The sequence below is a fragment of the Antechinus flavipes genome, chromosome 2 (genome assembly GCF_016432865.1).
Source record: "Antechinus flavipes isolate AdamAnt ecotype Samford, QLD, Australia chromosome 2, AdamAnt_v2, whole genome shotgun sequence".
Lineage (NCBI taxonomy): Eukaryota > Metazoa > Chordata > Mammalia > Dasyuromorphia > Dasyuridae > Antechinus > Antechinus flavipes.
In genome coordinates, this window is record NC_067399.1 from 223,976,944 (window position 1) to 223,989,938 (window position 12,995).

The following is a 12,995-nucleotide window of genomic DNA, read 5'->3' on the forward strand; positions in this document are numbered from 1 at the left end:
CCTGTCCTTTACCCCTCCATTATAAAAACTTTTTCTTGCCTCTTCTTTATAGCAGATAATTTTCACCATTCTACTTCTCCCCTTTCCTTTCTCCCAGTACATTCCTCTCTCACCCCTTGTTTCATCATTAAAAAAAGATAGTATCCCTTCATAACTCACACCCATGCTCTTTATTTATACTCCTTATGCCATAATAATGAGAAAGTTCTAATGAGTTTCAAGTATCATCCTCTTATGTAGGAATGTAAATAGATAAATCTTATTAAGTCCTTTATGATATCACTTTCTCTTTTTTTTCCATTTTTTATTATAGCTTTTTATTGACAAAACATATGTATGGGTAATTTTTCAACATTGACCCTTGCAAAAACTTCTGTTCCAACTTTTCCTCTCCTTCACTCCATCCCCTCCCCTAGATAGCAGGTAGTTCCATACATGTTAAATATGTTAAAGTAAATGTTAAATACAATATATGTATACATACTTATACAGTTGTCTTGCTGCACAAGAAAAATCGGATTTAGAAAGAAGGTAAAAATAACCTGGGAAGAAAAACAAAAATGTAAACAAGCAAAAAATAACAGAAAGTGTAAATGCTATGTTGTGGTCCACACTCATTTTCCAGTGTTCTTTTGCTGGATATAGCTAGTTCTGTTCATCGCTGATCAATTAGAACTGATTTGGCTCCTCTCATTGTTGAAGATAGCCACTTCCATCAGAATCGATCCTCATATAGTATTGTTGTTGAAGGGTATAATGATCTCCTGGTTCTGCTCATTTCACTCAGCATCAGTTCATGTAAGTCTCTTCAGGCCCTTCTGAAATCATCCTGCTGATCATTTCTTACAGAACAATAATATTCCATAATATTCATATACCACAATTTACCCAGCCATTCTCCATTGATGGGCATCCATTCATTTTCCAGTTTCTGGCCACTACAAACAGGGCTGCCACAAACATTTTGGCACATACAGGTCCCTTTCCCTTCTTTAGTATCTCTTTGGGATATAAGCCCAGTAGTAACTGCTGGGTCTAAGGGTGAGCACAGTTTGATAACTTTTTGAGCATAGTTCCAAATTGCTCTCCAGAATGGTTGGATTCGTTCAGTTTCACCAACAATGCATCAGTGTCCCAGTTTTCCCATATCCCCTCCAACATTTGTCATTATCTTTTCCTATCACCTTAGCCAATCTGAGAGGTGTATAGTGGTATCTCAAAGTTGTCTTAATTTGCATTTCTCTGATCAGAAATGATTTGGAGCACCTTTCATATGAGTAACAATAGTTTCAATTTCATTATCTGAAAATAGTCTGTTCATATCTTTTGACCATTATGATATCACTTTCCTGATTACCTCCTTAAGTTTCTCCAGAGTTCCAGGCTATACTCTTGACCCTGGCCTTTCTCACTGGAAATTCTCTTCGCCCTTGTATTTCTCACATTGAGAGTACCCTTTTCCCCTTTAGTCTATTCCTCTGATTGTCTGGTTTTTCCCAGTTTCTCCTTAGGATAACCAAGTCAACTATGTCTTCATACCTCTCCAGACTTTCCCTACCATAAGTCCATACAGGTATCCTCCCTCCGTCTTCTCATCTGCCCACCCTTTTTCAGCTTCAACTTAACTGCTGTCTTCTCCCATTAGAATGTAATCTTCTCAAGGGTAAGGACTTTGTATTTACACTCCCAGAGTAGCAGTGTCTGGCTCAAATAGATGTCTTTTGACTTGACTATGCCAGGATTCTTAACCTTTATTATTATTATTATTTGGTCACAGACTTCCCACTTGGGTTGTCTGATATAGCCTATGGACCTCTTTGCAGAATATATTTTTAAATGCATAAAATATCTACAATTATAAACAAAATTAGATTGAAATACAGCTATAAAAATATTGTAAAAGCCAAATTTGCAGCTTCCTGAAATATATTCACTGACCCCTTGAAGATCTGTGGGCCCTTGTTAAAAAATCCTGGCATTACTGGAACAAGAAAATCTATAAATAACTCAAAGCTCTCATTTGCATTTTGCTTCCTTCCAACTTTCTTTTTTTAAATCAGAACCACTAACAAAGAAATAAAATGGTTGGAGTTCCCCCTTCTTCACTCTCTAATGGAAGCCCTGTGACATCTTAGCAAGAAGACTCTAGCTAAAGCTTCAGCTGCTACCAAAAAACCTTCAAAGTTTATGAATCAGTGAAGAAAGCCCCAAAAGCAGCCAGAGCAGGAAGTACATGTGTGGTTCAGCAAAGCCTACTGACTAGAGTGGATCCTTTACAAGTCACTGAGCCATGTCCTAGAAGCTGGCTTGGTTCCAAGACTGAGCTGGAAAGTTCTGGGTCTATTCCATGTTGTAGTATTCCAAGTGTAGTCTTGATTCCTGTCTTCTAGACCAGTGGTTTCCAAAGTAGAGACCTATATCCACCCCTGTCAGAGATATAATCCCCATGGAGCGATCATTTAATTAGAGGACAGAAACAGGAGCAACATCCCATCCTCCTCAGCAGAACCATCATGGAGTTTGTTTCCAACACAACCACACTCCTCCATGCCCCAAATCTCCCAACACTTCATCTTTTTCATCTCCATCCTTGGTGCAAACTTTTAATGTCTTCCCTCTTTTGCACTGGATGCTAGTTCCCTGCAACATCACAAGCAGCTCCTTAGAAGCTGAAAATTCTCTGCCCCAACCTTACCCTGCTCCCAGATTCTCATGGCCATTAACAGGCTGACCCCCGTCTGGCTCTGTACTCCAAGGCAATGGCTGACAAAAGCCTCATTCTCATTTTCATTTTCAACAGGACAAAGCAACCCAGGATGAATAGGCAGGAAGAGATTCAGATCTCTATCATGAATCTGCATTAGACCTCATTATATTATCTTTTCCTCAAAACCGGCTTCTGTTCTTTTTATAATTAAAGGCACTACACCAGCCGTCCTTCCTCTCACTCACACTACACAGGCCATTTCCAATTCCTGTCATTTCTACCTCTACACTGTCTCTCCTATCTTTCCACTCCCACAGCCACCGTCTTACTTCAGGTTTTCATCACTTCTCCCCTGGATTATGGCAATAGTCTCATAATTGGTTTCTCAGTTTTAAATCTTTCCTGTCTCCAATCCATCACTCTAAGCAGCTGCCAATGATTTTACTAAAGGGCAAGTTTGAGCATTTTATTTCCCTACTCAATAAACTCTAGGGACTCCCTATTGACTCAAGATCATTTCATACTTTTGAAATTTACTTTTTCTTTAAGTTATATAATACCATTTTATAAATATATTCGTATTGAAGGATGAGAGATGAGAGCTCAACTTTTTAACCAATAGATATTCACGATGAAAGTTGGAAACCACAGCTCTAGCGCAGTGGGCACCTAAATCTGGGCATGGTTCTAGGCAAGATCTTTCTGACTTCAACCCCTTTCTTTTCCAAGGAGTAGACAGGGGAGCAGAGGGACATGATAAAAGCAGTGTTTCAGGAAGATCAATTGTGCATGGATTAGATAAGAGAGAATGGAGGACCCATTAGATTATTGCTGTAAGTTGAATTCTGAATTTTTCTTATCAGATCATAATCTATTATTGTTCTACTTTTTCCTCTGCCTTGCAGATTTTAATCTTATGACCTCCAAACCCTCTACCCCTCATTCTTCCCAGGCTATCAACCTTTCACTGGTTACACTCTCCTCCTAGACCCATTTGGACACGGTCTTCTTTAAAGTCCCTTGTCCTCTCATCCTATGCAGGCAGGCAACAAGCATTCTTAAAACGTCTAACATGTGCCAAGCACTGTGCACAAGGCCTACAAATGCAAGGAAACCCCCATACCCTGTATTCTAATGGGACAAAACAAAATATAATAAAAAGTTGAAGTGGGTAGGGAGGCAGGGAGAGTAGGAAGGTAGGAAAATAGGAGTGAGATTGATGGCCAGAAAGTCAGAAGCACAGGTAGGCAGAGAATGAATGTTGATTTGGCCTGGGACTTCCTCAAAATGGAAGCCCTGAAAAGAATTCACCAGTGGAAGAAGGGAGCCAGCATGGTTAGAAGGCCATAGAGTCAGATGGATCTTCCCAGGTGAGAGGGCCAAAACTGATGAAAGTCCCAACGTAAGACTGCAGCTGAGGCAGAAAGCCAGACATCTGTCCACCCAAACCTTAGCTTTCATTTACTTCCATCGTCTACTGCCTTTGCTTCTATTCACATGCTCTTGAAAAGTGATGGAGAAAATCATGAAACTGGGCTGACTAGATTCACTACAAATTTATGTTACATATTTTAACTAGGCCCTTATTGTGGCAAGGCAATCTATTTACACATCCCTAATGGAGTCGATTATCACAATCACCACCACAAACTCTTTTCCAAATCTCTCATAACTTGTTTTTCCTCACTTCTCAGGTAAAAATTTTGCCTCATATCTCATTTAAAAAATTGGTGGGCAGCTAGATGGTGCTGTGGATAAAGCAGGGACCGGTCCTGGAATCAGAAGGACCTGAATTCAAATATGACCTCAGACACATTTATAGTTGTGTGGCCCTGGCAAATCACTTAACCCTAAGTGCAAAAAAGAGAATAAAAAATTGAGACCATTCGCAGGTATTTTCTCTCATCCTACTTCTCTGACCTCACTCAGATGCTTTCCATTCACCTGTTTCACATGTTGAGGGTGACCTTTCTTGCCAGAGCAAACCCCTCTACATGTACAAGTGATCCCATTCCATCTGGTCTTTTTTCAGATCACCCTATCATTCCCACTCTAATTTTTGATATCTCTATGTCTACTGGCTGCTTTCATATACCCTACAAACTTGCTCATCTCCCTCATTCTCAAAAAACACTTCCTTAATCCATACATCCCTGCTATCATTCCATATCTCTCTTCTTTCGTGACCAAACTCCTTGAAGAGGCTTCTACTTCCTTTCAACTCTCTGTAGTCAGGCTTCCACTTCCATCATTCAATCAAAACTGTTCTGCAAAGTGACCAGTGATCTCTTTAATTACCATATCTAATGGCCTTTCCTCAGTTCTCAATCTTCCTGACTTCCCTGCAGCTTCTGACACTAGCCATGACTCTCATTTCTGTGATAATTTTTCTCTTCTAGTTCCATTTTCTTTAAGAATAAGAACATACAAATATACCTGAGTATATTTATCCCATTTATCCTGTATATATTGTCTGTACATCCTTATTTAAACGTTGTCACCTCCATTAGACAGTAAGCTCCTTGCGGGCAAGGGCTGGTTCTCCTTTTCTTTGTATCCCCAGGGCACAGCATATTGCCTGGAATATTGTTGTGCAGGTACATCTAACTCCTCGGGACCCTATGGATTCCCTGTGGATCATATTTCCCATAGAGTTTTCTTGGAGTGGTTTGCCATTTTCTTCTCCAGTGTAAGGGAGAGGGAGGTTAAGTGACTTGTTGAGAGTTCCACAACTAGTGAATGAGGCCAAATTGTAACTTTGACTCAGGCTCGGTGCTCTATCCACTGAACCACCTAACTCTTCCAACCATCTAGCCTGCAATATAGCAGACAATTAATAAATGCTTCTTCGAAAATTGTGTAAGAAGTAATGAAACTGAGGACTAAGGCAGTATCAATATGGTGAGGAGAGGGGGAAGAAACAACTGGAAACAATGTGCAGAAAGAATTGATGGGACATGACTGACTGGCTTTGGGGAAATAAAGGCCAGTGAAGGAGTCCAAGATATTTTCAAAATAGAGCCTTACATAGGTTAAGCTGGTTTTTAATAACAGGTTTTTCTAATTAAAATAGCCCTTACTATGCCAGATCTTCTTTGGGGGAAAGGAGATTTCTAGGTTTTTCATCACACAGATAGCTCCACATCCATCTTAAACTTGAAAATATTTTTAAACATCTCAAATACAGAATTTGGTGAGCAATAAATGTTAATATTTACGGGTGGCAACATCATAAATATGAAGCCTTTAGATCCTGGAGAGGTCATTATTTGATGTTACGTTATCCATGGGAATTTTGTGTCAATCGCTGAGCCAAATGCCAGATTTGTTCTTCTGATTGCTTGGGCTGCTGTTGGATTTAGCCATGAGAGTTGACCTAGCTATTACATTCTATCCCAGAGATAGGATTCATGTTGTAGAAACTGTCTTGCTATTACAGGAAAGGCCACAAGGGAGCAGCAATGGGCCATCATTGTATCCAGCACCATGGGAGGAGAAATTTCTCCCTCCAAAAAAGGGGAAAGGGAAAAGCTGAATCCAAAGTAGATTCAAAGCAGTAAGCAGGCTCTCTACAGGTTTTCAGAAGAAAGAGACAGCACATTTTAATCAGTTAGCTCCTCCAGTATCCAATACTTTCCCTCCATCTCTGCTCCTAGATTTGTTAGAAATGGCAAAGGAGAGTTAAAGGGTCAGAATTCTTTTACTTTGTTGCACAAGTTCTGCACATATCTTTCTACAGGACTAGAACTGGACAGAAGCCTGGACTAGGCAGAAACAGGGTCACTTCATCTCAAGATATTAAAAAAAGTCATATACCTGGGAACAAAGAAGTCAACCATCAATAATGTTCCTAGGGTTGTGTTGAGAGGTTCTGGATTTATTGGGAGGGATAATTGTTGGACTATGCCCATGAGGATAGTAATAACCCTAAAGAGAAACATAAATTGACTCCTCTCTTCTCCACTGATCATTTCGATCGCCCAGACTCTTATGTGCTCAAGGAAACAAATGTAATAGCCTATATTTAAGGCTATTATATATATATATATATATATATATATAATTTGCACATTTTCCCTCACACCAATCTTTGTGAACTAGGTAGTGCAAATACTGATGCAAATATCTCCATTTTATAAATGAGAAAACAGGTGCAAAAATGAAGTAAGGTATCCAAAGTCACAAAATAATGACATTACTATAGTACTTTAAAGTTTGCAAAATATTTTACATAATTTTCATTTAAGCCTCACAACAATTCAAATTATTATTATCCCCATCTTACAGATGAGGAAACTGAGGCTTAGGGTCGTAGAGAGAATATCAGGATTTAAAAACAAGTCTTTGAACTTAGTACAAAGGAATTTTTTTTAACAAAATAAGGAAACGAAGTCTCTTTTCATACTGGAAATTACCACAATGTTTTTATATATAATTTCATATTTAATATTTGAAAGGAAATATCTCCATGGCTGCCATTTTTCATGGACTCTCTTAGTCACAGTGTGGGGAACACTTGGTTTCCAGATTTGGTTTGGTAAACATTACTTTTTAGTAATGTCTTCCAAACAATCCATCTAAAATGGCATAAATACAATGATATGTAAGGAATACATTTTTGTCTCTGGATAAAATGGGTCACTAAATCCAAAAGCTAGGTATTTCTGCCCTTAGCAATTCCAGTGGCTTTTTGTCACTTCTTTCTACCAGGCACCAAGAAAGCTAGACATCACTTCTCCTCAAAGACTATGGGAAGCCTACAGTGTAGGGTAAACTGCTCCAGCATCTGCAGGGTGTTGGGAAGAAACCCTAGGAACCACAAGTCAAGCCAGCTGCCAGCCAAAGACTCTTGAAATAATGAAAAAAGTAGGGAGAGAACAAATAGGACAGAAACATAAGGTTGGTTAATTCTATGATTATATACTCTGAAGTGAGACTTCTGACAACTTTAATAATCCTCAGGAACTCAGTCCCTACCTTCTAAATGGAAATTTAAAAAAGGAAAGGCCTGAGATGCTGATGACAAAGCCCCTATGCACAAGTCAGGTACCTCCTTTTTCAGCTTGTTTGATTCTTATTGGCATTTTTACTTCAATGGATCTGTGGCCTCAATGATGGAGACACTCTGAAATGATGCAGGTTACAACTCATCCACTCCTCAATCTATGACATCCACCTTTCATAAATCCTACAGAAAGGATGGTTTCTCCTTTTATGTGCCAGAGGTCTTCCAATGTTTCATGGATACCAAGACAGCCCTGAAGCTAATATATCCCTCAATCTTCTCTTGGGACTAAAGCCCTAAAAAGTAAAACTATCTTTTGACTAAGGAAAATGCCCACAGGATTCCAACAACGAAAAAAGCTGCATTCATGTAGAGCTTTAAATGCTTTAAGCTCTTTAACAGAGAATATCTCATTCATTTCTCACAATAACCCTGTGAGGTATGTATTGTTATCTTCTCTTTATAGAGGAGGGAACAAAGATTCAGAGCTTTTAAATGACTTATTCTTGATCACACACCAACTAAGTATTAAAAAATGGCTTTGATTCTAGTTGTCTGGACTCTTAAGTCTAGAATTCCAACCTCTATACAATAACTATAGAAATATTTTATCTCATTTTTAATGATGTAAAAAACCCATGAAAACGTTTTTTTCCTTGTTTTACTTGGCATGGAAATATACAGTTCTTATCTTACATACATACACAACTCACTTTGATGCAGGAACACCAAGCACATGAATCTTTTCCAAAAGGAAACAAAGATCAAAGGTCATCTGTTCAGGAAGTCAAGAATCTGGATGAAGAGATTTTTTACAAATGGTTGCCCAAATGCCTTATCCTTGGCCATTCAACTTGAAATGATGACAAGCTGCACTGGTTAACGCATGTGCCACAATGTTACCTCTTGGGTAGTAACAAATATAAGAAAGGACTTGGGAGCTCGAAGAAATCAATAGCCATATTTTTCATTAAGATGAGTCCTGCCGTCACCACTCTGGCCTGGTTCAAAATAAAGAAACACATTTACTTTTCCAAAATCAGGGAGCAAAGGAAGCTATTCAACAGTGTGTCAAAAGAAAAGACAGTAAAAAGAAAATAAATACAGGAAAGGAAACTTGGCGAAAAGAATACTTTTCAAATACGTATCTAAGTCCCAGATATCTTTTGTCCTTACCCTGGTGCACACTAAATGAAAATCTTTAGTGTCAGAGAGCTAACACACCATTCATACATCAATAACCTAGTCTTTAAAAGAATCAACACACCTTCAGGTGGTACCCACACACAGTAGTCTGGATCATCTTCTGGATACTTTGAAGAAAGGATTTGTGGTATCTGCAAGAAAAAATGTGCTAATTAATTCCAGATACCAAGTGCTTGATAATATTGACAAAGATAAAAAGTGTTTCGGGATTATGTCTTTGATTGTTCTTTTTATTCAATACATTAGAGTCACCGATTTTTAGTAATTTGGAAAAAATGGCAATTCAATATAGATCTCTATACTGTCAATAAAAAGAAGATTGACTGTCTTTATTTTCCCCACTTCAAATGAGTGACAATTCTATTCTGTGTTAAAGATCACTGACTTCTGAAACTGAAAACATAATTACCAATAAATCAGATAGTTAATGTCTTAACTTATTATTATGAGGAGTATATTTATTTGGTTTGAAAAAGAATTCATCTCAGATTCATAAGAAACTTATTGAAATTTATAGGACTAAGAGCCATAGACTTGAAAGCCCAGTAGCTAAATGATCAAAAGATATAAACAGGCAATTTTCAAAGGAAAAAAATCTAATTTATCAGTGGCCATATGAAAAAAATTCTCTATATTACTAATAACTAGAGAAATACTTTGAGATTCTGCCTCACATTCATTAGACTTACAAAAGAGGTAAAAGAGAAAAATAACAAATGTTGAGGGACTATGGGAAAACAGGTATTTGAAGCAGTGAATTAGTCCAGATATTCTGGGAAAATATTTGAAACTACCTGATAAGTTACCAAACTGCATACTCTTTGGTCCAGTTATATCACAACTAGGCCAATGTACCAAAGAAATGAAAGAGAAAGTGAAGGGAAAGAGGAGTGAGTGAACCTTACTTTACCTTGCAGGAAAATAGGAGCGGAACAGGATATAGGAAATGGAAAAGGTAACAGAAGAAAAGGCATATTGGGAGAGGGAATGATCAATAGCAAAACACTTTTGAAGAGAGACAGGAAAAAGGAGAGAGAGAATATAATGGGGAAATACAGTTAACAATAGTAACTGTAAAAAGAATTTAAAAGTAAGTTTTTCTGATAAGGTCTCATTTCTCAAACAGAGGGAACAGACTCAAACTTATTAAAAATAAGAGCCATACTCCAATGGATAAGTGATCAAAAGATATGAACTATACCCAAAGAGCCTAACAATGTCACTACTAAACATGAATCCCAAAAAAATATTTTTTAAAAAAGGAAATGAGGTGTAGAGCACCAGCCCTGAAGTCAGGAGAACCTGAATTCAAATCTGACCTCAGACATGTAACACTTCCTATCTATGTAACCCTGGGCAAGTCACTTAAACCCAATTGCTTCACCTCCCTCTCTTCCCACCCCCCCCAAAAAAAAGAAAGAAATGGACCTATATATAAAAAAATATTTGTAGCAGCTCTCTTCTCAGGGCAAAAAAATGGAAATTAAGGGCATACTCATCAATTGGGAAATGGCTGAATAAATTGTAGTATGTGATTATGATGGAATATTATTGTTCTATGGGAAATAGCGAGCAGGACGTTCTCAGAAAAACATGAAAAGTCCTCCATGAACTCAAGCAAAGTGAAATGTACTATATACAAAATAATTGTAATGTTCTAGGATGATCATCTGTGAATGAGTTTCCTATTCTAAGCAGTACAATGATCCATGATTATTCTGAAGAACTTATGATGAAAAATCCTTTCCTTACCCAGAGAAAAAACTGAATGTGTCTGAATAAAGATTGAAGCATATTCTCTTTTCTTTTTTTTTTTTCCCCCCGAGGTTTTTTTTAAGGCAGGAGATCTATGCTTTCTCTTTTCTGAGGGTTTTTTTTTTCTCCAGAGGAGGAGTTCTATGTTTTCTTTCACAGCATGACTTCTATGGAAATGTTTTGTATAACTTTACATGTGCTTTCTTAATGGGGGCTGAGGGTAGGGATAAGAGAGAAAATCTAGAACTCAAAAAAGTTTTTAAAACAAATGTAAATAATTGTTTTTAACGTAACTGGAGAAAATATTAAAGAAAGAAAAAAATTTAAATAATGGCAATATCAAGAATTTCTAAAATTATATTTTTAAACATTTACATTTTTAAAAAATTCTATATTTTCCCCCTTCCTCCAGCTCAGTCACCAACTTTCGAGAAGCAAGAAATAGAATATCAATTTTATATATATGAAGTCATAAAAAGATTTTCATATTAGCTAATGCCCCCCAAATAAATAAATGAAAAATAAAGAAAGTGAAAAAAAAATTTGCTTTAATCTCCATTCAGAGTTCATCAGTTTTCTTTCTGGGGGTAGATAGTATTTTTCATCATGAATTCTTTAGAATTGTCATGGATCATTGTTTTGATCAGAGTAATGAGGTCTTTTACAGCTGATCATAACATTGTTAATACTATGTACACTGTTCTCCTGATTGTGTTCATTTTACTTTGTATCAGTTTATACAAGTCTAAAATCCCCCTAATTACTTCCTACAGCACAATAATATTCCATCATATACCACAACTTGTCTAACCATTCCCCAATGAAAAGACACTCCTTAATTTCTAATTCTTTGTCATCACAAAGAGTACAAAGAGTAAAATAAATTTTTGTACATATAAGTCCTTTTCCTTTTTTTTTTTTTTTTAAATCTCTTTAGAGTACAGACCTAGCAGTGGTATTGCTGGGTTAATAGCACCAAGAATTTAGAAATGTTTGATCCTCATAATAATAATGTGAAGCAGAAACAGCAATTAAATATCTCTTTCCTCATTTTACAAAGGAGAAAAGTCTTAAGGAAGCGGACTATTTTGATTAAGGTAATGGAGATTATGGAGGTAAGAAGCAGACCTAAGATTTCAGATTCCTAGATCCACTTCTTTCCACAATAAATAATTAATAGTGATAAAGTATATAGCATTTTCAAAAACACTAGTTAAATGCTTACAATATATTACAGCAAGGGAAATATAATTGCTTAAAAATAAAAGAAAAGATATGTATATGAATAGCAAAAGTACAAAACAGAATATACATGTAAGAGGTACAAATACTGAGATAACACTGAGAGGGAGGATTCAGGGACTGTTTCCCTGAAAGAGAAGGATAACAATGAACAAGAAGGAAGCCATTCCAGACATAGTACAGGCAAAAGCATTGGAGGGAGAGGGGGGAGGAAAGCATGGCATGGGTTTTTGGTAGACCACAATTTAATTTGTTTGAAGTACAGAGGAAATGGTGAGAGAAAAGACTGAAAAAGTAGATTAGCGCAAATCTGAAGAATTTCAGTCTATGTAGTATGGAGTTGGGCTTTTAGGGAATAAGGACCCACCCAAACATTTTAAAGCATTTTAGTGACATGATCAAAACAGTACATGGATAAGAGTGAGAGCTGATGAAGGGGACAGAAACCAACAGCTGCAGAAATGGAAAGCAGCAACACACAATTGGCAAAGACAACAGAAAGGACGTACTCCGCTTGGACCAGCAGCTTTCTTCAGTACTTCCTTGCTCTGTTTGCAGCTATTCTTTGACTCTGGTGGGAAAAAAAAAACAAAAAACCCCAAAGCTTTATTACTCCAAGAAGCAAGAATTAAACACACTAATTCTTGCTCCACCAAAATCATAATCTTTTGGTCAAATCTGCTTTAAAAAAAATATACTTTCAAAATCCTGTAGTTAGAATCAGTAACATAGGAGCGAAGTAAAAATCCTGAGTTGAGTGAAATATAACAACTCATTTAGGGAAAGCTTTTTGTATCACTTTTACAAGTTCATAGCTATTCAGTAAAAATAAAATATGGAAAAGAATTTTCTCCTTTAAAAATTCACATATTTCTAATCTCTAAGCATTCAGTAATCATATAAAATAAATATAATTCATACCTTCGGGAGAGTTACATGCAAAATCAGTCATAATAGAATTCTAGAGTCTGAACTTTCAATTCCATAATTTCAATTCCAATTCATAAAAGGTAAAATTAGTTGGTAAAATTAATACTTTTTTGATTCACCATAATAATAAAGCCTTGAAGTTTACAAAAT

At 36.8% G+C, this 12,995-nt stretch overlaps 1 protein-coding gene across 2 annotated transcripts in view; it reads right to left on the bottom strand.

The window, feature by feature from the left end:
* Positions 1 to 270: 270 nt before the first annotated feature.
* The window catches only part of SLC4A1AP (solute carrier family 4 member 1 adaptor protein), a 32,680-nt gene continuing 19,955 nt past the window's right edge, over positions 271 to 12,995 (bottom strand). Inside the window, exons 12-14 of one of the 2 annotated variants that reach the window (XM_051976234.1) lie at positions 12,425 to 12,486; positions 8,980 to 9,049; positions 271 to 8,713 (exon numbers count right to left, since the gene is read on the bottom strand). In XM_051976234.1, the coding sequence (XP_051832194.1) occupies positions 8,664 to 8,713; positions 8,980 to 9,049; positions 12,425 to 12,486 (182 nt within the window). In that variant the 3' untranslated portion in view covers positions 271 to 8,663. Of the gene's footprint in view, positions 8,714 to 8,979; positions 9,053 to 12,424; positions 12,487 to 12,995 lie in introns of both variants that reach the window. The other variant, XM_051976233.1, reaches the window with a different exon arrangement.